This window comes from Aulostomus chinensis, chromosome 10 (assembly GCF_037954235.1).
Source record: "Aulostomus chinensis isolate RoL2024-O1b breed Wild chromosome 10, RoL_Achi_v1.0, whole genome shotgun sequence".
Lineage (NCBI taxonomy): Eukaryota > Metazoa > Chordata > Actinopteri > Syngnathiformes > Aulostomidae > Aulostomus > Aulostomus chinensis.
In genome coordinates this window covers 20,076,896-20,102,748 of record NC_141329.1, presented here as the reverse complement: position 1 = coordinate 20,102,748, position 25,853 = coordinate 20,076,896, and the positions used below count along the sequence as shown (strand labels likewise).

The window sequence follows — 25,853 nt, the reverse complement described above, 5'->3', positions numbered from 1 at the left end:
AGAGAGAGAGAGAGAGAGAGAGGGAGAGAGAGAGAGAGAAAACCTATTACCCTGACTTGGTCTCACGTGTCTCTCAGCAGGAGATCATGTGCTTTCTACAGGACTGACCGACATTGTAAGCATTGTTGCCAAAATATGCACCAGGCACCACAGCAGAACCAACATCATAAAGATCAGAGGGTTATGTAATCACAGGAAAGGTGCCTGACATCTAAGATAGAAAAATTCAACACAGTCCTCATTGTTTTGTTATCAGCAGAAGGTTCCAGAGCAACGTGGATGAATCACGTTTGTTGTTCACATTTATCAGAGCTGATACATCTTTAAAATATTTGGGTGTATTAAAAAGCTGTCACGGCCAAGCTTTCTCACTTTACAAAACAATAGCCTGACCCTTGTATTCAATTTATGATTTTATGATCTTGTTATGGGTCTTTAAGGGTCTACTTCTCTATTTATGCACAAAAATACAACAACTACTTGATAAAACTTTTAAAAGTCGATTCGAAACAAATAACCTTTTCCTAACAAGTTACCACAAATTTTCTTCTCAAGTCCAAAATTCTAAGGTGATCAAACATTACATTTTTCAACTTATAAGTTGTTGTTTTTTTAATGTAGTCCAGCTAACCACCGGTAGAACATATTGGCGTTGTAAATTTATGCGAGTCAGGGAAATGTTTTATATGAAATGACGCTGAAAATAAGGTATGTTTTTTTGTTCATGTAATATGGCATGTACTCACACGAGAAAGTCCTCACTACCGAGAACCCGCAACCAGCTGACACATTCAGTCGCACCGTCCCAGCTTGTTAACGACAGCACCAAACAGGAAGTGTAGAGTTTCAGCTGAAAAATCAAAGCGTTTGCGGATAACGTGGCATACAGCAGGATAAAGAAGATGTGTATTGTAGTGCATGAAAGAGACTGTCAACTGACATTTGTGGACAGTTTAGCTGTTGTTAGTGGTTGGTTGGTGGCGCCGTTAGCTTCAAGCTACATATTTGTGGCTGGTGATTTCTGACTTCTGGAAAGAATCACGCAGGAGGGAAAATTGTCTATGTGAACTCAGGATTTGTTTGTATTTGAAATGAAAAATGCACTTTTTGGGATGAGTATCACTCTTGTGATACTTTTGTGTTTTGACTACGGTTGTGTTTACATTTACGTGCGTGCTTTTACACTTCACCTTCTTCATGCTGTGTACCGCCTTGCACCACATTTTCTCGCTAATTCCCGCTCTGGCACTCATATCTGTGCACTTGATATGCTCTGGACACTTGGCTATTGTGAAATTCCCATGAAAACCTGCATCTGTCTTTCTCTGTGTTCAGGGCGATGCTGGGTGAGCTGATACGGACCTACAGATGTATTCAGCACCATTCTACCAGGTGGCTTTCTTATCAGGTTCGAGGGATTCATACCAACCTTGGGAAACATCCTTTCTCCCATGTTACTCTCTGGTGTTGATATAAAACTGCAGGAAAACCTACTCTCTAAGAGCCCCCCCCCCCCCCCCCCCCAAAAGAAGAAAAAAACCACTGTCCTTGTAACACAGACATGCTACAGCCCTGTCTGAGCTGGATTGTTGTCCATTTTATTTAAGGAGGGTTGATGTCTGTTTTTCCTGTCTGTCTGTTGTTATTTCATTTAAACTGTGACTGTGTTGTCCGAGTGTCTCTCAGAAAAGAGAGGACAATCTCAAGGGACTTCCCGGTTAATTAGAAGTGTTTTATAGCAGGAGACAGCTGTTAAAGTCTTAAGTTTGAGTCACTAACATACTGTTTACAGCGACAGTGTTTGCAACTTGAATCCCTTTTTTTTTGGTCTACATCTTGATATCAGCAAACTGCGTTCTGTTTGAGAATTTCAACGCTGTTTTCCAAACACGAGAGAAATAAATTGTCGGTCTTTTATTCTACAAACTGGGTTGCCTGTGGCTACACAGCTGAATGATCGCTGAATTGCTAACATATGCTGTTCAATTTTTTTTGACGAGATCACACGTGACTTTCTACAAACCGCAATCGCTTGGAACTGATATATTTTGTCCTCCTCAAACTGTGAAAACGGAACACTAAAATACATGCCGCCGTATGTTCTCTTAGAAATCTCATCACGTGGACAAATGTTCAATGCTAACGAATGAACGAAAGCTAATTTAAAAATAGTTTCGCTATCAATTAAGGAAAAAAAAATGCTTTTCTTTTAAAATCCCTGAAGAAGATTCCCTTATTCACACTGGAACATCAGCATTTTCTCCTCAGAGCTTCGAGACATTTACAATCTTTGTACAGAAAGGAAGCAGCGTGAAGTTGTTCCGCAACATTACAATCCAGTGTATGCTTAGCTAGCAGGGCTGCTCTTGATTACCAAGCATAAACACTCAGTGAAACCATCAACAACAGGGCCTGATGTGGGCTTCTGGCACAAAGACTGAACAGAAGTTTGAAGAAGTGGTAAACCTCAATGACTGGCTTTCACTTACATGGTTATATACCGCTCTAATGAAGCCTTACGCCAAATTAAACCTTCCAGGATTTATAAGGGACAGATAGAAGTTAGACGGGTAATTATTTAAAACATGGCAATCATGATAATTTGAATTGGAAATGTGTTTTAGTGTAAAAGTAACTGTATATGTTCGTGGTTGTTCATATCATGGGTTGAGCGAGTGTGTTAGAGAAGTAAGTCTCTATTTGTGAACAATTTATGACAAAAAAAAGATTTTATTTAATTGAATACAGATAAATTCATAATTATCTCATATTCATAATTAATGTTTAAAATAGAATTTCTACACTGAATGCAAAATGTTGTCTAATATTGTTAAAGCAGTCAGTAGCAATTATGAAAACAAATGTATTTAAAATTTGCCTCTAACAATGTTGACTAATGCCATTAGCAGATATAACATTGAAATTTGAAGTATTTTTAGATAAAACTTTAGATTAGCCTAGCACTGCTCCGTGCTTGTACCGGTGAATACACTGCGCACGCACACTGGACACGTTCCGGAATACACACCACATGACTCTTTTCTACGAGGGAATAAAAGTTATCTGAAATCAAGAACTCTGAGCACAAACGCAGAGAACGTTTTAATTTAAGCACATACAGTACTGACTAGCGCAGACCAATAGAAGAGCGCTCACTCGACTGACCAAAGCGTTTTCTTACAAATTCACTCATCTGATGTTCTCCATTAGATGCTTTGTACATTAATGACCAATAAATGATCAAAGAGGAGGAACTGTAAAGGAAAATGTAAGTGTCACATTGTGTCGCTTCTATTTTTGCACTATGTTTGAATTCTGTGGTTAAGCGTGACCTTCAATTTGAGACGGTGGTATGTGTGAAAAAGGTTTTGTGTTCTACTTCCTTTTTCTGGAGTAAGTTAAGTTTCCCATGGTCTTGTTTATCTGAATCAATCTATCAATCTATTTATCTGGGCAGTGTGTAAGCTGACAAGAGTTCAACTACTTCCTGTTGCATATGACAAGAGATTTTACGTTCGTATAAGGTTAAAAGATAATTCTTAAGGGTAGGCGGGTGTTGTCGTTTAAAAGTTCAAGTGACTCTGTTCTCTGTGGATTCTTCTTCTCCACATGCTTGTTGCATGTTGAACAAATTTCCCTCTTGCAAGATGAAAGAATTGCTCAGCCTCCACACCAGTTTGAGTGTTGTTGTTGTCCTCCACCACACCAGCCATTGAGGAATAGTTATTGTGGTTGGATTTCCGAGCCCTGCCACCTGCAGCACAGTGTTTACAGTTTCCAGCAGAGATAGTGGCTGCACCTGCCTGTGGTAGGACGCTTTATTCACGCTACCGGCAACTACGACTCCAGCATGGTAAGTCTTATCCGAACACATTCAATATCTGTTCATCCATTCATTCATGAGGAAAACTGGTCAGTGAACCTAACATTTGTTTCTACATTAGTAAATCCTTTCCAGAGGAAAAAAAGTTCCAGGTCATTTGATTTCATTCTGTTTTCACTCATCCATTCCTTACTTCTCTCCCTTTTTCACACGTCTTCTATTTTCTCTTCCCCCTCCCCTCCCTGTTTTCCAGGTGGTAAATTGTACAGAGATAGATGACATACTAGAGAAGTACTTCCTGCCTTTAACTTATGGCATCGAGTTCTGCATTGGTTTCCCTGGCAACCTTGTGGTTGTACTTGGTTACTTATTTTGTCTGTCAGAGTGGAGGAGCTACAACATTTACCTCTTCAACCTTGCAGTCTCCGACCTTATTTTCCTCTCCACGCTGCCGTGCGTCTCCTACCTCTACGCAAATAGACAATTAAAAACCAATTACTACGCTTGCATTATCAACCGCTATATCTTGCATGTCAATCTCTACTCCTCCATCCTCTTTATGGTCTGGGTTAGCATGGATCGCTTTCTGCTCATAAGACATCCAGCACGAGACCACTTCCTGTTGCGGCCAAAAACAGCTCTGATCGTGACAGGGTTGAGCTGGCTCGCCGTCAATGTGCAAGTGACTCCAATGATAATATTGATGTTCCAGGACCTGCAGAGCAGAAACTGGAGTCGTTGCAATGATTATGCCAGCCTCACAGGGGATGTGAGTGTTTTAGGCTACAGCCTTGGGCTAACCTTCACTGGTTATATCCTCCCTCTGCTTGGACATTGCGGCTTCTCACACCAAATCGCACATCTACTAAAAGACCAGGAGAGAGCTGTAAGGCGCAGGACGCCATTGTTCAAGAGGCCTTTAAGGGTTGTCACATCTGCAGCAGTAATGTTCCTGGTTCTCTACACGCCATACCACGTGATGAGAAATGTCAGAATAGCGTCTCGTCAGGCCTGGGCCGGTCTGCAGCTCTGCACGAGGATGTACATCGAGGGTTTCTACATCTTAACCCGACCTTTGGCCTTCCTGCACAGTGTCATCAACCCGGTCTTCTACTTCCTCATGGGGGACAAGTTTAGAGAACTTCTGTTTGTTAAGCTCAGAAGGTTGCTCAGAATGACACAGCAGCAAAGACACAATTAAAAGATAAAACCTAAAACACTGTGGACTCCATAAATGAATCAGACGTCTTGTGTTTTTTTTTTCTTTATTTTTGCTCACTTTAAAACGGCAATATGACCGTCTCTTCCAATATATTAGACAGTTTTCCTTTTGGTTCTTGTTAGTCATAATGTGTATACACTGTGACCACATTTATAAACTTAACAAGTCATAAAACACATCAGGACACTCATCAATGGTGCTGTGGTGTGCTTTGTTGTGTGTAACACATAAATGTGAACATATTTTACATTTGAGTCCTTTTAAGCACGCGGTGCTCATTAACGTATCACCAACAGATAAATCTCTCTGTGTCTAATAAAATATGGAGTTTCAAGTATGGCTGGAAAACCTGAGGTGCATCAAGGAGATTTTCTGGGTTAAACGACTAAAATACAAACATTGTGCTCGTGGACATGAATAGCAATCAGTGGGGCTTTAATAAACTTAAAGGTTTGATAAACTTAAAGATTTGAATGGTGTGAAATAAAGGAAAATGGGGACGAGCAAACCAAGGGACGGGATGGTGTCAAACAACAGGAAGAGAGACATGAGTATCTGCCCAGAATTAAAACAGAAACCGGAACTAAGATTCAACTCCACAACACAAATATACAGAACAAGACAGGCAAAAGTCTAAAGAGAATAAAAGCATAGGCGGATTCACACGACTGTATTTGAAAATGGGGATTTTGAAAAGATGAGCGGCATAATAACAGATCTGACCTACTTCTGATATTGACCAGAAATCAACAGTTAAAAAAAAAAGATTATTCCAGACAATTCAGTCAAGACGCAGCGTGCGTTTAGCCTGAGTAAATTCCAGAGACTTCAGATCGCAGAGAAACTGGAATATGAGACATGAGATATGCAATGATTCAGTTCAGAGTCTTAGACCCGAATGCAAACATAACAAGCAACTCCTCATTCTTCTCGCGGTCATTTAGTTTAATGGCAGGTATGAAAGAGTAAAGGAAAATTTATGACGATGGGAGGGGAAGGACGGCAGTTCAGCTGAGGCTGACTGCGAGATGAAAGGAGCAAACTGCCTGAAGATGGAGAACTGCTGATAAGGAGACTCAATCCAAGGGGCTTATAGGAGACAGAGCAGGCACAGGCGATACAATAAATACATTTTATTTGTATCCACTATGCAAAGTAAGTCCTCGTTATCACTGGTGTTGACAGAACAAAGTGAAAGTGGTGAAAGGGCTGATTGTTCCTGTCTGGGCAAGGGCTTGTACACCTGAGTTCTTGGGTTTACCGGACTTCTCCCTGTCCTGAATCCTACTTCAAGACCCTCTCTGCCCAATCACAATATTTTGGAGATTGTGAAACTTCGGTGACAAGACTTGAACAAACATGGAGGGAGGCTGTCAGAGCTAAGGCTTGCTCCTACTGAAAGACAATGTACGGTGCCGTCGGCTTTCTGACGCTTGATTTTATTGGCTTTAACGAGTTTCCGCTCTATGTCCCTTTACTCTTCCTTTCACATTTGTCTGTCACGACACAAAAATTACACTTTTCCCAACTTCACACTGTATCATCAGTTTCAATCAACATTTCATGAAAAATTCCTCCCTCAACACAAAGAGACATTTGACAGAATGTCATTTCCTATAAACAATTAATGTTGCTTGATGGTTAGTGATCACATGGTGGTTGAGAGCTGATTTCCTATTGGAATAATAGATCTAGATGAACACTTACATCACTATTTGCATTACTGCCTGGAAGAATTCAACAAACAATCATTTAACTATGAACATTTGCAGTTCAATTTGACTTTAAGCAGCCCATGATTTGATGTCGAAAGAATTTAATGGGCAAATCCTTTAAACTGTGAATGTTTTGGTATGAAGCGCACATTCTTGAAATTGGAGTCGGTACAAGAAATTTCAGATCATAATTTAGATAATTCGGATCATATGTCTTTTCCTCCCTAAATTTCGCATTTGCAAGATCAAAACTCTACATCTATATCCTAATCATTTTAAATGATACATTCTTTTTAATCTTTTTTTGTTTTCAGGGATACAAATTCATTCCTTCCACATCCTAGAAAGCTTTGTAAGCCATGAGAAGTGAAAAATACCTTTTCACAAGGCCTGAATTTGGTGTATACTGATGCATTTTACAATATATTTCTAAATGTGGAATCCTCTGTTGAAAGGTCTGAGCTCCCATGAATGGCCTCCTCATATCGGCCTGTCATGTGATGTACTGTATCAGTAACCAGAGGGGTTTACCGAGGTGCTGACCCATTCACCACACTTAAATTCACAGGGCTTTCCAACAACATACAGGATCAGGTGCTTTTTTTCAAGCATGACTGATCAAGCTATGCTTGACCCATCACTTCATCTTTACTGGCATTTCTCCTGGAATGAGAGCAGGAAAGAGCAAAGCATGGAATATAAGGCTTTGTTCTTTGCGTTTGTGTTGAAAAAGTCCAATTTAACGTCAGGTCGAGATGAATGAGATCGAGCCAATCAGAGAAGAGCAACCAGGTGAACCACGTGCAGCTGAAAGGGTAACGCGGTAACACTGTGCAGCAGCTCTGAACTGAAAAGTTTTAGTGCTTGATGGGTGAAATGAATTTATTTACAACATTTCACTAAAAACAATGTGTTTACACAAAGTAAACATTTGCATGAGCCGTGTGGGCATGCTTTCTCACTCACGCGCCAATTTAAGGACTAGTCCACATTCCATACTGTGTGTGGGTTTAATCCGCGTAAAACCACTACACACACACACACACACACACACACACACACAGACTTTTCTGAAGACAGCTCAATCCATTTCACGTTACTGTTATTAGCCCTGTAGTAATGAAGGAATTTGGTTTGTCGTTTTTTTCAAGCTCCCATCGGGTGAAACACTGGACACACATATACGGTACATGCAAAACACACTTGCACACAATGTAGTGGAGAAGTAGTCCACTCCACAACCAGCGGGCCGATGAGTGTTATATTTAATGTGTCCAGATAGATGCAATTGACCCAAATGACTCATCCTTTTGTATTAAGGATTTGTCCACCATCATGCTTCATCCTCTTTGCTTTTCAGGAAAATGACATCATCTTTTTTTTTCTAACCTTTTGGAGAGGAACATGTGGAGGTGTGTTAAGTGGTAATTTGAGGCCAAAGTGTGTTGATGAACTGCACCGCCTATATGAGCCCTTCAAATATCCCAAGAGGGCTGCTTCACCCCAGCAGCACCAAAATCAATTTATCTCTCTGACTCTGCTGTTCACCATCGTCAACATCATGAGGGGAACCCAGTGTTTTTCCCTCAGGTCTCATCTCATGTTATATGACGAAGCACACAGGGACAGTGCAGTATGGAGAGGTCGGTTAAGATTAAAGTGAAAAGCCATAAATTATTATGCTTATTATTTTTGGATGAGGCGGCACGGTGGTGCAGTGGTCATTACTGTCGCCTCACAGCAAGAAGGTTCCAGGTTCGAGTCCCGGCTCAGTCACAGTGTGGAGTCTGCATGTTCTCCCTGTTCCTGTGTGGGTTCTCTCTGGTACTCCAGCTTCCTCCCACAGTCCAGAGACATCAAGAGGGGACGAGGCTGATTGATACTCTAAATTGACTGTAGGTGTGACTGTGAGTGTGAATGGTTGTCTGTCTCTATGTGTTGGTCCTGTGATGGACTGGTGACCTGTCCAGGGTGAACCCTGCCTCTCGCCCATTGCCACTGGGATAGGCTCCAGCCCCCCTGCGACCATTAACAGGATAAGCGGAAGAAAATGGATGGATGGATGGATGGATGGATTTTTGGATGACTAGAGAAGGCGGATAAACAAAGATGTAGGAAAAAATAAATCACTCAAAAATGCTCTCAAAGTGTCCTTAAGTATAAATTAGAGGTACTTGTTCAAATTCCATTTAATGCTACTTAAAACGTCCACTCACAATTCAAAGTGAAATATTGCACAATTTATTCCATTACATTTTCAATTTTACACAATAACAATTTTTTTTGCTGTTGTTTTTTCAATACAACACTGTTTAAAGCAGTGTTTTCCAACCTTTATATTGTCGTCCAAAAAGCAGCAAGGGTCACATTTACGATGTGAGATGTTAACGGCGTCATCAAATAGTGATTTGTCTCTAAAAAAAAAAAAGTTAAACAGAGCCAATATCTCCCAAAAATCAAACATAACACCACCAGAAGAACACATTTGATTTTCTCTCCTGTATCGTGTATATAAACTACTGTATACATCAAGGGTGGAGGTGCTTCTATTGTAATACTTCAACTACATGTGGAGTGTTGTTGTTGCTGCAGTTTTTTTTTTCATTTCGAGCTTTTTATTTGTAATTGAGCTTTTCTAAATTAATATATTGGTATTTGTATTTAAATAGAGGGTATGAATACTTACCATGACACACACACACACACACACACACACACACACCCCATACTGTGCATACCATGTGCTGAGAAGTCACAGGGCGATGTCACCCACTGGCAAGAACAAACAAAAATAAGTGAATGATTCCAAGCCCCCTCATATGATTGTTTGGCCTTGGGGAGAAAATAAATGCAAGCTAATTTCCTCTCAGAACAGTGAGAGGATCAGGGACGACCAGCTGACTGAAGAAACAACAAAACAACACAGGCATGGCTCCAAAGATGTGCAAATAATAGATAATGCAAATTCATCACCTGGTACTTGCGACCTTCAGCCCAAAATACGACTACAAAGTACATTATCCTTTTTTTATTTTCATAAATCCATTACAAACGAGTAGGTATATTGTGCAAAAACTGTTGAACTGATTTTCATTAAACTTGATGGGAGAAAGAAAATTGTTGGTGTTAAACTGATTAAAGTGTAAGTGAGGAGGTGGGGTCATTAATTACAGCTCCCTTGAAAGTACTTTCTTTCAGGATAATTCTAAATAGTTAGATTTTGATGAGATTGGACAGTTTGATCGAACTTAAATTGAGGGGCACTGTTAGATTGAATCTGATGAAATATGGCCTAGGCTAAGGTATATCGTGCCCTCCTGTTATATTTGAAATGCCAAATCTTCCACATTGCAATAAAATCATGCTCGAATGAATAAAGAGAGAGGAAAGCTGACAAACAAACACACACACACACACACACACACGCGCACACACATCAGTACCTCCTGTTACAGGAAATTAATCTGTGATTTGCTATCAGGATAGAGGCTCCAAATAAAAGTTTTATTTTCCATATTCTGCCTTGGTACACGATCTTCTGTCTCTTTGCAAAGCATGACATGCAACTAAGGCCATTCAAAAATATCTGTGTGCTTAATGTGGTGAGAAGAATGTTCAAAAGTATGCCCATTGTTGGAGCAAAATCTATTCTGTGTGGAATATGGCCTCTCATATTACATTGTGATACTCTCCATTTGTGACGGTTTCCAAAGGACTTCCTGATATGCAGACTTTACCAAGCAAAAAAGACATGCAATACATTTGTTTTTATTCTTCTGGTAGTATGCGGTAATGAGACTTGATGCAAAAATTGTGGTAATGAAGAGGTCATTGATTGTGATATTTACATAATCATATCAGGAAAATCAATAGTATCCCTGGGAGGCATATTTGTGTGATGCGCACAACTAAGGAACTCCTCTGTCATAGTGAAAAACAGATTTGCTTCATTTTATTAGAATTCCATTTACCAATCCTTAATGTGATGTCAAGAACCATTACACATGAGCTGTAGTTTTACAAGCATATGAACACAATCTTAGGTTTCAGTATCAGCTGCACTCAGAGATAAATGTTAACTTTGGTGAAATTATATATATATACACATACATATATATATAGTTTTTTTTTGCTGTTGTGAGGCTCTACTTTGTTTTCAGGTTTCTGCTCTATTAAGACATAGACTGAAAACTTCAAATGCCTTATGGAATAGTTCAGACCTTTCAGTAAATACCTTTCTAACTAATAGTGTTATTGGAAATAAGATTATGCAGCAGGTTCTGTGATGGGAAATAAGAGTATATGCAAGATAAAAACACAGAAACATTGCACAAAAAATTTGTCATGATCCACAGCCCAAAAACATCTGTAGTTGTTTTTTTTTATGGCCAGACTTCCTTTTAGACCACTCATTATTACCTCCGCCAAGGCGTCTGTGTTATTTTTACCTCCCCAAAGGAGGTCATGTTTTCGGTGGCGTTGGATTATTTGTCTGTCAGCAGGATTATACAAAAACTAAACAGCAGATTTATACTAAACTTGCTGGAGATGTTAACAATGAGTCAAGGAAAATTCCACTAAATTTTGGGGCAAATTTGTCATTGCGCCCCCTAGTGCCAACAGGAATTGATGATTTTTATACAATACGATGTCCTCTTCCGAGTGGGTCAACTGGCTCGGTCTCAAATTTGGTCAAAATTTAGTGTTGGGTTAATGTGAAGACTGGGATATTTTTGTAAATGTTTTTACTGTGATAACATGGGCAGCTTTTTGATAGAACTAGACACCGAATGATTTGATCTTGTCCAAACTTCACACATTTTATGAGCGTTCAAAACATCTACAATTTTAATTTGGTGCCACCTAGTGGTTACAGGGAGTGAGCCTGATGTAGTAAACATCATTTGATTTATGTCAAAACTACAATGTTGTTTTTGTGTGATGCACGGCAACATCACATGTAGTAAATGTGAGTTCTCTAACACCAACTAGTGGACACAGGAAGTGACATATGCACCGCAGTAAATGCATCATTATAGTCTAACCCTTCATGCAAAATACACTCCATCAAGTGCAGAGTACCCTCTAGTGGTACTATTGCATTTATTGGAGAAAAAAACACTTCACTGTATTTCACTGTGGTGTGAGTCATTCTCATACCACCTTTTATGAAAAAACTCTTCATTATAATTTCTAAATCTTGAATCCTATTTGGGTATATTGTTGTTGTATGTATTAGCTGAAAAATAATACATGTCATATATCACATTATATATATATATATATATACACATATATATAGCATTACCAAAGAAAACATAAACATCTAATCGGCAATATTTTGCCCAAACACACATACTGATGCATCATTTGGAAAGACTGGAATGAACATGGTAATGCATTTTGAGTAAAGGAAGTTTTTTTTTGTTTTTTTTTACAGATTTTCCTGTAGCCATTTCACATAATTGTCTGTCATGCGGCGCGCGATCAGAAAGTCAGTTGGCCACACGGTGAACATCAGCGCTCCATGAAATGCTGTGCTGTAGTGTTCATGTGTCACCTCGACACCAGCAGCACGCAGACGTGTGACATACATGATCCCATCATCTCGAAGAACGTCATACTCACATGTCAGAATGTAAGCCTTGGGTAGGGAGCGTAAGGCCGCGTCTGGAACCAGCAGGGGTGATGCCCTGGGGTCAGCTAAAGATCGAGATGGTCCTTCCATCCCCACTGACTTGCCTGCTGCTCCTTGTACCACAGCAGGAGCGCTGTAATTGTATTTTTTGTGGTAGGTTTCAGGAAGGAAGGCGCTCCAGTTAACAAACTTCAGCAGGCTCGAGGATTCAGGGTTATTGTGGGTGTTGGCCATCATGGCTCTGAAAAACGCCTTGTCGCTGGTGAAGTACTCGCTCCAGAAGCGAACCATAAGGGTGCGCGGCAAAATTGGCATGTCCTGATTCTGTTGGTAGGAGGGCGTATTCAGGTCAAGAGCCTGCAGCACAGGGTAGAGGAGTGCTTGGGCCTTCAACTTCACCTGCTGTCCATTGTCTTTCTGTAGCTGTAGAGATCAAAAGATAAATTAGCCGGTTTTCAAAAATATATTATTTCTTAATCAGGTTAACATGTGAGCTGAATTCATTTTTAGAAAAAGAAACCCACAGCATTGAGTCTCATATATCAGATGACCTCCACTAATTGCATCATCCCCCTCGTGTTGGCTATTTATGTCTTGGTAAAGGCAGGGATCATATTGATATACAGCACCAGTGTTTCTATGAACACTCTCTCCTGGACTGACTTAGAGGAAATAATTATGTCTAATAATATAGCTGTCAAGAGATTAAAGCCCAATTTGTTTCACCAGTGCCAGAAAAAACAATGGGCCTCATGCATTTAACAAGCATAAGCAGAGATTTTTCTGAACTTTTGTGTGTGAACGATATACCTATAAGTGAAAAAATTAAGACAATGCTACAGTCTCCTGCAAAATATGACAATGTAGCTCACCTAAGATTTACCCTTGAAACCCAAGGACAGCAGAAGAAAAGAAAAGAAACGAAAAAGCTCATGATGGCATTTTCCTTTCCCTCTTCTCTGAGTTTCACCTGCCAAATGGTTTGTTGGTTTGTGGTTTGCATTTGCACACAACTCTGCTGCTCTCTGGATTTATTGGGATGTTTCCTTGGACTAATTGCATATTTCATGGTCCTTATTATTTTGTTATTGCTTCATGAGTGAAAAAATTTAAGAGGAAAAAAAGAAAGCCTCGATGTATGAGGGCTATTTTGCTTCTAAGTCACACAAGCAAGGCCTACAGCAGCATCTTGGGAGATGGCCTTTTCTTGCTCGGGGGGTGGGGGGTGGGGGGTGGATCATTGGGAGGTCATCATCACGAGTAAAAAGAAATGGATGTGTTTTGGTTTTTTTTTTCCTTATTTTGCACTGAAGTTCACAGATCCCCATCAACCTGCCTGATCTCTGACTGTGCGTACTGTCTCCAACGCCTTGGGACAGAATTATAATTATCTGAAATGGGCAGCTCTTTTAGGTATGTGCTTCACTCCAACACCAGAGGGGCTCTATATCTGTAAACCATCATGCTAACCTGAAGCCACTAGGACATGTGTGATATAGGCCATTTGTGTACTCAAGTACAGCACCAGGGGGATGGGACACTCTTCTCTGATTCTCTGACTATGTTTATGGTACCACCCGAAGGTACAATAAGGACACTCCATGTAAGGCAAAGCAAAAGAACTGCAGCCAAAAGTATGAATGAAGACTTGTAATTTTAAGGTGATGATGGTGATGATGATGATGATGATGATGATGATGATGATGATGAACCAACTGCTCAACTTGACAACTTGATTCCCTAAGACCCGGAAAGACCTTTCTACATGTTCTGTCTCTCCGGAGCCAACATAAATCCCCACGATTTCTCTCCACAGAAGCTGAAGCACATAAGCACCGAAACTAGTTTTTCCATGTCCACAGACACAGACTCCTGGTGCAGGTCCAAAAAATGATCACACATTGCAGAAGGAGAAGCCTTGCAGAGCCCCATGAAGCTGTTTTTGGCTCTTTTGCTTCTTGTTTATAGTCTTTGCCTTGCTTATGCTGTATTGTTGCATGCATGCTTAAACTGTGTTGTGTAACAATCCAGTCCTGCCCTGCAAATTCACAATCGAAAGCATGAAAGGAAGGAAGTTAGCAAGGAGGCTAAAAATCCTGAGTGGCATAGCAGTGTTTACCACCAGCTGTACAAAGCAGGGTTTGAGGTGAGCATCCTGTACAGCGCTGTGCATGCTGGCTACTGTTAGACATGCTAACCTCAGTGTAGATAAAGGCAAACAAAAAGTGGTGAAGTTGAAGCACTTCAACACAAGAAGATGATGAATCACCATGACAATGATGACGATGATGAAGTGTGAAATGAGGAAAGAGGGTTTTTTTTCCCTACTAGCTTCAGCCTTATAATATGCAATTTCATAAATACAATTACTACTCAAGATTAATGGTAAGATGCTCAATTTAAAAGCCAAACATTTTGCTAAATATATATGTAGCGGATGACACTCAGGTAATCCAGTGAGACAGCAAAAAGTGTCAAAAAAAGAACAAAATAAACTCGTATTGGAGAATGTTACGGAGTAATTATCTAGTATAATTATGATAACTTCCCACTGTAGTACCCAGGGTAGGTCATAGCATCAACAATAGTGTATGTCACTAAAAAAGAAAATGAAATTGCTAAGAGATTATCTTGGGAGGACTATATTTCCTGCTTTATTAAATCTTATTCTTCGCCCCTTCGTTCCATAGACAGATTTTCCTCTTGGCAGTTCACTGCTGAGCTTCAATGTTCTTGTGTGCAATAAACACTAAATCCCACTAAATCAGAATTTGAGTTAAAAAATGTATGGCTGATCAAAGTAGCTGGCCTCGAGGAATAGCTTCTCAGAGTGGAAGAACTGAGGATGCAGACAGCCACGTATCAGCAGCAAGCTTCATCAGAATTGCATAATCAATGCAGATCGTCATGCTTTGGCTTCTTCTCAAATATTTGTTGTTGTATTTTCCACAGTATAATCAATGAACATCTCTGCATGGTGTCAAAACATAGCGTTGCTGCTCTGCCAGTTTACTGTCATGTGTTATTATTTGTAGTCGCACAGCTAATGCTGGTTTTATTAACCTGGATTGAAAGATTGAAACTCATCACAAAATAATAATTGCTCTGCTGATCCTCTCTGAAGGAAGCAGTTTTGATAAGTCTTGCTATTAAGGGTGTAGCATCATCAAAAAGATTATCACCATCCACTTCACACTGCTAATTTCCTTTTTGGCCCTAAACTTTTTGCACCTCTCTGAATCATGAGCCCTTGTGGATATTTGGGACTTGTGACCACTGGTCCTTTGTAATATTGGAAATGTGAGAATGATGTCTCCTCAAGCTGTTCTGTACATTATGAGTGACTCGGGATTTGATACTTCTGCTTAAAATAAACGCTGTTCCCCTCCGAACAAACTGATACGTTGACCTTCTTATGCCATCATTTCTAACAGTTCATACACAAATAAGAATGCGGAATACACACTTGGAAGAAAACAGAGATTTAGTACCTGCTGGGAGACTGCAGCTGCCAGGTTTCCTCCAGCACTGTCCCCTGACACAGCAATGCGTCCTGGGTCCACAAAGTACTGAGCCAGCACCTCTCTCTGAAGGAAGTGTTTGACCACACAATATACATCCTCATATGGAACAGGGAAATGGTGAGCGGGGGCAAGGCGGTACCTGAGAATCCCAAAAAATGCAGATTGAACACAGGGGAGATTAAAAAGCACAAACTTAAAAAAGAAAAAAAACGAAATAGATGAAATTTGCAAGACAAAAAAAAAATTTACAAAAATGCATTTATTTTGCAACTATCTCAACTTCAGTGAGAAAAAGTAGTCTGAAAGATGAGCAAAATTTGGCCATTTGTGGGAAATAGATGAAACAACCAAAAGCTACTAAGTATTTACTATATATTATCACAATGTATTTGTCTATTAACACTCTGTAACTGCTGGATTCATGAAAAAGTACATCGAGAGTCAAGAAATGCACCTATCAGCCATCCCCTGACAGTGGGGAAGGGGGCGGGGTTATTAGGCAGCAAGTGAACATTTTGTCCTTGGAGTTGATTTGATGGAAGCAAGAAAAACGGACAAGCAGCAACATTCTGTGCAACTTTGACATGACCAAATTGTAACTGCTACGTGACTGGGTCAGAGCCTCTCCATGACTGCAGGTCTTGTTGGGTGGTCCTGGTCTGCAGAGGTTAGCACAAGTGGTCTAAGGGAGGAAAACCGGTGAGCTGGCAACAGGGTCATGGACACCCAAGTCTCATTAATGCCTGTGGGGAGGGAAAGGAAGGCAGCATTGTCTGATCCCACAATGGAGACACTGGAGCACAAATAAAATATTAATGCTTGTTCTGATAGACAGGTGGCAGAACACACAGCACGTCACAGCCTGCTGCATACGAGGTGCGTAGCTGTAGTCCACTCAGAGTGCCTATGCAGACATGTTAGCATGAGAACTGGACAGCCCAGCAATGGGAGAATATGGCCTGGTCTGATGAGTCATGGTTTCTTGGATAGTGGGGTAAATTAGCTTTGATTATCTGAGAGAAGAGAAGGTACCAGGATAAGAAGACTGTAAAACAGCAGAGGCAGTGTGATGCTATGGTTGCACAACAACAAGTTCAGGGTGTTGACTTGGCCTCAAAATTTCCAAGATCTCAATCTAATCCAACATCTGTGAGATGTACTGGACAAGCAAGTCTGATCTGTGACAGCTCCTGCCTAAAAAATTTCAGGACTTAAAGCCCCTGCTGATAACATCTTGGAGCCAGGTACCAGAGCTTACCTTCAGAGGCCTTGCAGAGTCAATGCCTCCACAAATCAAAGCTGTTTTGGGGGTACAAGGGAGATCTACATGTTTTTAGGAGGGTGGTCATGATGTTTCAGCTGATGGTGTATGCTATCTCGCATTCGTGCTGCTCCAATGAAGAAGGCGAAGTTAGGACAACGATATTTGTACGGTTTACCACAAACTAACAATGAATTACACAGCTAAATGTTGTGGTGCCTCCACCAAGGATGTGATGAGTTCACCCATGTCTGAGTGTGTTTGTTGGTCTGCAGTGAAGGGATAGCATGAGCCAAAGCTGTTTCATTTTGGGGCAGATCCATCGAACAAAGCCAAAAACAAAATTTTATTACACTGGCCTTGGCTGAGATCTCTCAGTGTGCCTTCCTGTCAGCAGGAATTCACAAACACCCAGGATTCTCATCAAACTTAATGGAGGATTGTAGTACGGGCCATTGAACAAGCAATTAGATTCCATGTCAGATCAGTTCAACATTCAACAAAAAAATTCTACAAAGTTCACTTTTAAGTGTATGTGAACTTTACATGCTGATTTCAATTATATAGGTAGACTCTCCTTTAAAACAACCTTACAGTCGTTTCAATAAGCATGGAATCTCAAATTTGAATTCACCTGACTTTATTTACGTTTTTTTGGGGTGTTTGCATCAACCTTTGTCCTGATGGTGATCTCTAAAAGCATTTCCATCTATGAGCCAAGCCACACGCACTAGTGCGTTTCGGATTATGAAATGCCAGAATTACTCACTGAATGCTTAAAAAAATGCTGACAGGAATTTGGAAGAGGCAGATAATGTAATACCCCCCACACACACTTAGTCTGAATACACTGTACCACTCACTGTCAATTATGTCAGTCAGCACAGCCCTTCACAAACAAAAAAATACGACTCGATAACCGAGAGCTACTCTTTCACCCGGCTGTTGACTGATGAGGTTGAAAACTAGGCAAGAGGTTAACGGCAAAAGAAAGTTATAAAAATAAGAGGCAGAGTTTGAGTGTTCAGAAAAACAACAGCGAGCACAGCTTTGACAGGGGATGCCTGGCAATGAAAACCTGTTAGCTTCACTCTGCTGCATCTCCACTTCAATCTGGCCTGTGACTAATGAGGGAAGACAGGCACAAACGACAGAGACAGTCAGTGTGAGATCGAAAGAAACAGAGGTGCCGAACTGTCAATAATTCTGATAAACCACGAAAGGTGTATGGAATTGATTAACTTGATACAGTATAGTCCATGTGCCTTATGTATAAGGAAAACACAACAACAGAAAATTCAATTTGGCCCTAAACTATAATTTGATTGTGAAATAGTCTGGTTGACCAGAAAAATGTTGCAGGTATGAGCTTGCCACTGGATGAGTATTTCAGCTGGCATTCTCATCTATTATAAGAAGAAAAGTTTGGAGCATGGTACAACTCTGGTGTCACTGCTAACCAGACAGGCCAGCTAGTTTGCTACAAAGAACCTTGATGGAAATACTCTGCAGATGACTGGGGGAAGCTAACTACGACCAGTCAGATGAGCAAATGCACACAGAGGCCCAAATCAGCCGGTGGAGCCAGGAAAGATCTTTTCCATCAAGAAAAGCCTTCAGAGACAGTCTTTCTTCAACTTTCAAGAAGAAATAATCTCCACTTCTGATAGAACCGATGCTATGACCTCTAAAGGAGCCACCATTGTTGTTTTCCACAAGCTCAATTGTCATAACTAAACAACACCCTTATCACCTCAAGGGACACTGATTGCATGAGCCACTTTTGGAGCTTGGCAAGATGGATTCCGGTGTGATCTCACAAATTCAGATGCCTCGCATCAGGATAGCAGCATCCTGGATTGAACACCACCCACGGCAACTACACACAAGCCAGGGTGGATTGTTTTGTTGAGTTTTTTTTTTTTTTTTTTTCCACAATAGCAGAAGGAAAACTAGAGCGAGATGTTTCTCACATGCTGCCTGGTGCTTTGCCATGAGCCTTACAAACAGGTGGTGTTTTAGAGAAATGTGTTTGACATGTGATTTAGTAGGAAATGAAAACAAGGTTTTTTTATGTTTAATTGTTCTTGGAATGATGAATGAAAGATTAATTTCAATACCACACGTTGCAGGAGGAAATACTTACTCCACGGAGAGAATCACTGCATTTAGCTCCATGACCATTTTCCTGGCCAGGAGATCATACGGACTCATACCTGCACAGAGAGAGAGAACAGACGGATAAGGGAGAGGAGATATTCTTAGGAAACCCCCCCCCCCCCCCCCCAAAAATAAAACAAAACTGATGTCCGTTCCTTTCTGACATTACATAGCAACAGTCTGCGGTACTTCCAGCCAAGATTGGTAAAACTGTAATTGTTCAACAGATTGCAAGAACAGCATGAAACGTGTCAAACTGCATGTCATTTGTTTAGGATCTGATTTGTAAGGCTCGCCACCCTCTGAGGTCCCCACCGCTCCAGCAGACGGCGTGTTATTTCATCAGGAAACTGTACAAGAGAAGTATTCTGTTCAGTAGTGTTGTCATTATTTGTGCTCCTGTCACAAAAGCTGTCATAGAGAGTCTATATAGAGCTATAAAATCACTTTTCACATCAATCAAAAGACTGCATTTTCAGAATTCTTTCCGGGACGAAAAGAGGGATTACTGTGCGATTAACACATCACAATGTAATACCCATTAACTTCTTAAAGCCACCGAGTTGTACGTCACAAATCATTTTAGTGTAACAAAGGTGACTCTACTTACGGGAACTCCCAAGACACCATCCTCCACCGTGTAGGTATATGACAGCTCTTCTGAGCTCACTGTCATCGCTTCGCTGCTTCGGCTGGTACAGAACCACCTCCACTCCGTCAAACGTCTCCTCCGTCACCCTGACATGCTCATCAGACACAGGCACTACCCTTTCAGCCAATGTAATGAAGTACATTACTCCCATGTAGTCCTTCAGTCCTACTAATTCACTGAAGTCTGCCTGCAAAGCCAAATACAGGGACAGATTTATCGCAAGGATGTTCATCAAAGCCGAGCTATTGGCGTAAACTCAGCAATAATAAAGCTAATGTAAACCAGACGATCTGTGAGATTGAACTACCTTGACCCAAGCTCATGATATTGCAAACTGCATTACACTACATTCATTCAAGTAATGTCATTGTTGCTTAGGAAAAATCTCAAACTCCCCAATAGTTATTTGTTTTTGGAGTCATAAGTAAATGACACAAGCATGACTCATGCCCCAATATATCTGATAAGATTGATGTCAGGGCTGGAATGAGGCAGATCAGCTGATGCTCTTCTACTGGGACCACAACAAACTCATCCGAGAGTCATCATTTCCAAGCTCTAGGCACTGATGTCAGTTAAGGGGGAAAGAAAAAAAACAATGTACAGTCAGTCTGTGCTTCAAAAGAACAATAGTGAGATTTTGCTGTAGCAAATGCTGAAAAATCATCAAATTACACGAAAAGACACGGGTCTATTCGATTCAGTTGATTCACTTTGATTTTATTCAGACCTACAGCAAACAAGACCATCGTCTGGTTAAAATCTAAAACCCTTCATGTAATTATTTGGCATTAAGGATTCTCTGTATATTCCGATGACCACAAAGAGCATCTGTTAAGTGTAAGGCTGTTGTGATCTATAATTTGAGAGAGAGCGCTCAAATTAAGTTAAATTCTGTGCCGCTCTAGGAATGATAAATGAAATGAAGGCATTTCCAACGATATACTTTCCATGCTGAAAATCACATGGGTCTTCTTACAAAAGGTTAAGAGTCAAGCAGAAAAATATTCTCCCTGCAGAACAAAGAACAATGTCCAGCTGTTGCCCGTGGATTTTCTCTGTTCCCACTCGGTTTAAAGTGTATCTTTTGTTTTTGTTTTTTTCACAAATGCCAGTAAAATTCAAATGGCCGCAATGCCTTTGTTACAATAGACTGTGTTGAGTTACCAATAATATCAAAGGTGTGGCAAAATCAAGCCAGTGCTCTTGTTTATACTAAAACGGTGTAGTACATCCATCAAAAAGAACTAGCAGGATGGGTTAGTTTACAACACAGGTCATAAACAGAGTTTCCATAATAGGGTCTATTATTAGAACAGGTGAGCAGGACTATACAACACATGGATTAGCATCTGACATAATCTGGTGTAACCAGCATGTATCCACATCAGCAAATTACAACTAACCTGCCACATAACCTGCATAGCATGATAAATAAAACCAACTCAATATGGAATATTTCGCCCTTTTCTAGCTGAATGAGCACATTATAAAATAAGGCATAATGAATATATCCTCGGTGCTTTTTTGTATTCTAAGAATAGTTGTTGTTGGGGGGTTTTTTGAAGGGAATTTTAAGTACAAGAAAACCTAAAGCAAGAACTTCTGTCTTTCTTACCAGGTGGCTGAGGCTCCTGAAGAAAGAGTTGGTCAGCATGAGTTTCCATCTCTCCTCTATCTCTTCGGGAATGGGCTCGTAAATGTAATAAGCCGTAAAAGAGCAGAGAGCAACGAATAGAAATACGTTTCCCAACCTCATTTTAGAGCGTGCGTCCCCGGCAAATTGACTGCAGGGTGGAAAACACTAACAGTCCGTAAACTGCGCGTGTGGACAAGTTACTGCAGTGCGCGACAAAGCAAAGGGATTAATTTTGCATCCGGAGCAGCTAAATATGACAGCACGTGTTTGGTGTCATTTGATGGTTATCGGCGTGCATATTCTGAGCGTTTCTTCGCTGCTCGTGCGCGTGCAACGACGCATCTCTGCCTTCGCTGTGGAGAATTAATTGTCGATGACAGAAAAGTGTCGGCGGCGATATGGAGACAGGGGAGCGCGCGCCCCTGTGCACTCACGAGGCAGAACCGTCCCACCTTGGCCCGCACCCGCAAATTCCTCAGGTGCCTCCTTCTTATCATACATAGATGACGAGGACGCGCCACGGGGCCGTGTGCCGAGATGCGTTTGAAATGCCACGGCTTGTAAGGGAGAGAATTCCACTTTGAAACCAGTTTCACCGCTCACCATCGATGTAAAAGTCAGATGTAATTGTCCTGTTATGATTTCTTGTTCAAGGAGAGTCACTCTAGACTCTGCAGCTGGTACTCAAGTGTCAGCTGCGCACTCTACGGTAACGAAAGAATCCCTCTGGTGTGATAACCTTTTCGCAGGGAAATGGATAAGTGACTCTGTAGTTGCAAGTCAGCCAAAGCTAATTATATTATAGGTGACTAGAACTTAGATGACTTGTATCCTGGCAGGACTGACTGTCGAGGCAACTCGACTCTGTTTGGAAAAGGTTTGTTTGAGTTTGAGGGACCCAGTATGGGTGGGGAGTTTGCAGGGCAGACAGCTGTGAATTAAATGTAACTTCTTAATATAAGAGCTGCATGGTATATCTTTCACTCATGCGTCACCAAGAGGTCATCAAATACATTTATTTATCTGCCTCTTGCAGATAGAAGCATGAAGTGAAAACCAAAAACGCTGACACTTTTAGTTTTTCTTGTGGAAACTGACTTTCCTTTGCCTCGCTGTTTATTGATTTATTTATTGCTTTTCCAAATCAATAACCAACACTTTACCGATGTTGAATCAGGTCTTGAAAGGACTTGAGCCTCCCCTCACAAAAATGAGGCTGCTATTAATTCCAGCGGACCTTAGGGCAGAAATAACTGAGGAACCGCATCCTCTTTATACGTGCTTGTAAGAGAGAACATGTTCTGGCCCATATTCATCCTATATGCTAGTACGGTATTCTCGGATGACATTTTGGTACTCACAGAGATTTACACTGGCGCAGACTTCTTTCCAAACTTTGATTTGAGTTATTTTCCAAAGGAATTAAGGAAAAAGTATAAGACAAGAAAAAAACATTGGTGCTCTTTAGAGAGATGGTTGGAAATCCTCATGCTTCAATAACTCTATTTATTGGAGGGGAACTAACCAAAAAGGCAGATGAGGTGAAGAGTAAGTGCCAATTCACACTTTCTATTTTGAAAGTGAGTTTTGGAAGTGTGTGCATCCACATGCCTCAGTGTCACGTTCCCTTAACCTCTGTGTTGTGGTCTTTTTTAACGTCCTGTTATGATGTTGGAATTCGTAATTGGCATGTGTTTAGCAGCAGGCAAGTGTCTCCTTCCATCAGTCTTCAAACTCTGAATAAATGTGATAAGGAGCTGAGGATCCTGGGAGTGACGGAGGCACTGGGAGACCGATCACTGCTGAGCCGTGGAATACTAAATCACTACTCTGAATACAAAATTATACTTCAGAAACTCAGGGATTCCCTCTGGAATCCCCTCCCTCCCTTTCCCATCTAACCACGTCCTTCTCTCAGCTTCTAAGGGAGACCACCTCAGTTGGTTGGTGAATCTTTCATCACGCGTGGGTAGGGATGTTATCTTCATCTACGTAGAGCCATGCTGTGCAATGTGATGCCACGTGGCCGTCAAATACCCTGCTGCGTGTGGGGGTAGCACGTGAAAATGTCTGAAGACACCAACAAGGAGTTGGAGAAGTGTGTTGACGTGTGTGTGTGTGTGTGCGCGTGTGTGCGTGTGTGCGTGTGTGCGTGTGTGCTTACCAATAAGCATGTGTGCATGTGACTGCGTACATGTAGGCCACATTTTGTGCGGGGATTCTTCAGTTTAACACATCTGCAGAGGCACTCTAAATTTTTATAATTAAGTAATTCAGAACTTCACCACAAATGAAGAGGCTGCAAACTTTGGGACTTCTAAATCTGCAGAGCCCCTGCTGAGGCAAAAGATGAGCAGCATGAAACGAGGCCTCTGAAGGTCTGAGTTCAGGGTGAGATGAGTGGAAAGAACATTTTGTGATATAATAATAAAGAAGGGGGTTTGCTTTGCTAACTTCAGCCAACTAATGACCCAAGTTTGAGAATCTCAAGTAAATGCATAAGTAACTACTCACTCTCATGAACTGGACATTAGTTCATGAAAAAGCAATCTGAAGGGGTATACCGCAGCCCGTGTTCTTACATAAATAACTATCTTTCCCCTATGAATCTCTGTGTTTCCACTGTAACCCCTCAAGCTGTTAACACACACATCATTCCTTTGTTAAGAGATCAGGGGAAGAAAGCTATTGAATGCCTTTTTGTACGTGCATTTGTGCAAAGCATCGATGAGTGTCTTGTTACTTTCTAAACTGATGGAATCATCTCATCTGCAAAAACAACTTGTAAAGAAAAAGAAACATTCAACTTTTTCTGTGAAACTTCAAGTTGATTCTTCTAATCCCACCAGGAATCAAAACTGGGTCGATGTCAATCAGCCAACTAGGGGATAATTAAGTGAATGGAGAAATAGAAGTGTAAAATCAGCATTTGGCTCCCACCTGTAGGCTCAAACAGGTATTTACTGGAGATTTTTTCAGATTGGGAATGAAGCAGCAGGGGAAGTGGAGTTAAAGCTTGAATATATTGTTACAACTACCTTGTGCTACAATTTGTAGATGCGATTCAGTGTGTAAATGGAGTACAAACAAATGTAAAGAGGAAAATTACTGACAGACTATAACATCCTAACATGGTTATGCAGCTATCAAGAACAGATTTGTTAAATCGTGTAGTGTCTTTGCCATGTAAACTACAACAGGGAGGTGAACCAGAACATAACATGGCATTGTGACATTAAATAAATGAGTTGTTTTGTATTTACAGTAATTCTGTGTGACTGATCGGGGTACACCAACTGGTTTTGATTTGATGCTCTAGACCAGAAACAGGGCCGCAACCTGTCCATTTGTAATTATGATCCTGGCAGGCTGCCTCAAGCTGTTGGGCCATCATCCTGTCACCGGTCCAACCAAAACACAGAGCAATGGTGCATCTCCACTGACTTTATACTCTCATGTCTCTGCTTGTTTTTCACCGTTTGTGTTCTTCTTTCCTATCAGTTTTGTGCATCATAGAATTGTATACTAATTATCGACCGCTGCTTGTTAAGATTGTAAAGTGGTAGTGAAGAAATGTGTGATGGTTAAAAAAACAACAAACCAAAACAGAAATTCAATTAAGTTCATTGGAAAAAAATCACTACATGAACACAAAAGATTGACCTTGAAAGTGCTGTATCACCATTGTTGGTCCAGACCAAAGCAAACTCTCATGCTAAGTGTTGTATGTTCAAGGATTGTATTCAAGTGATTAAATACATGAAAAAGGACTTGTGCATGTCAACATATTTCATGAAATCTACAACCTGCCAATGGCTGAAAACAATCTTCAGGATCCAGGATATACAATTGAATCCAGATTGCTTTCAAAATTAATCTTTTTTCCTTGTAATATCAAATATATTCGCATAAAATTCCATCTTTTGTTTTGAGATATTCCGCAAAACAAACACATGCCAGTGACCAAATATACTGTGCATGGCTTCTATCGAGTTTATAATGTGAACCACTGCAGCCAGAAAGGCTGCGTGTTTCAAAGACTTGTTTATCCCAGCAACAGCAGCAACAGCAGCAGCAGCAGCAGCAGCAGCAGCAGCGGCGGCAGCGGCGGCAGCAGCGGCAGCCTGTTACTTAGTTACCCCTGTAAGTTAATGCTTTCATTATGAACTGAAAGATTAGCAATCTTTCTATGAACCACAATTCAAACAGAAGTTGTTTG

General features: G+C 40.8%; 2 protein-coding genes across 2 annotated transcripts; one reads left to right on the top strand and one right to left on the bottom strand.

Annotated features, from left to right (window-relative positions):
• Positions 1-3,628: 3,628 nt before the first annotated feature.
• Positions 3,629-5,165, top strand: LOC147254792 (succinate receptor 1-like). Its single transcript, XM_086215208.1, has 2 exons — positions 3,629-3,853; positions 4,077-5,165. The coding sequence occupies exons 1-2, from the start codon at positions 3,851-3,853 to the stop codon at positions 5,022-5,024; spliced, it is 951 nt and encodes a 316-aa protein (XP_086071334.1). The 5' UTR covers positions 3,629-3,850; the 3' UTR covers positions 5,025-5,165.
• Positions 5,166-9,039: 3,874 nt separating this feature from the next.
• Positions 9,040-22,170, bottom strand: aadac (arylacetamide deacetylase). Its single transcript, XM_086216339.1, has 5 exons — positions 21,614-22,170; positions 19,954-20,182; positions 19,330-19,399; positions 15,890-16,061; positions 9,040-12,821 (listed from the first exon to the last, which is right to left on the bottom strand). Exons 1-5 carry the CDS (start codon positions 21,752-21,754, stop codon positions 12,195-12,197), a joined length of 1,239 nt encoding a protein of 412 aa, XP_086072465.1. The 5' UTR covers positions 21,755-22,170; the 3' UTR covers positions 9,040-12,194.
• Between the last annotated feature and the right edge of the window lie 3,683 nt (positions 22,171-25,853).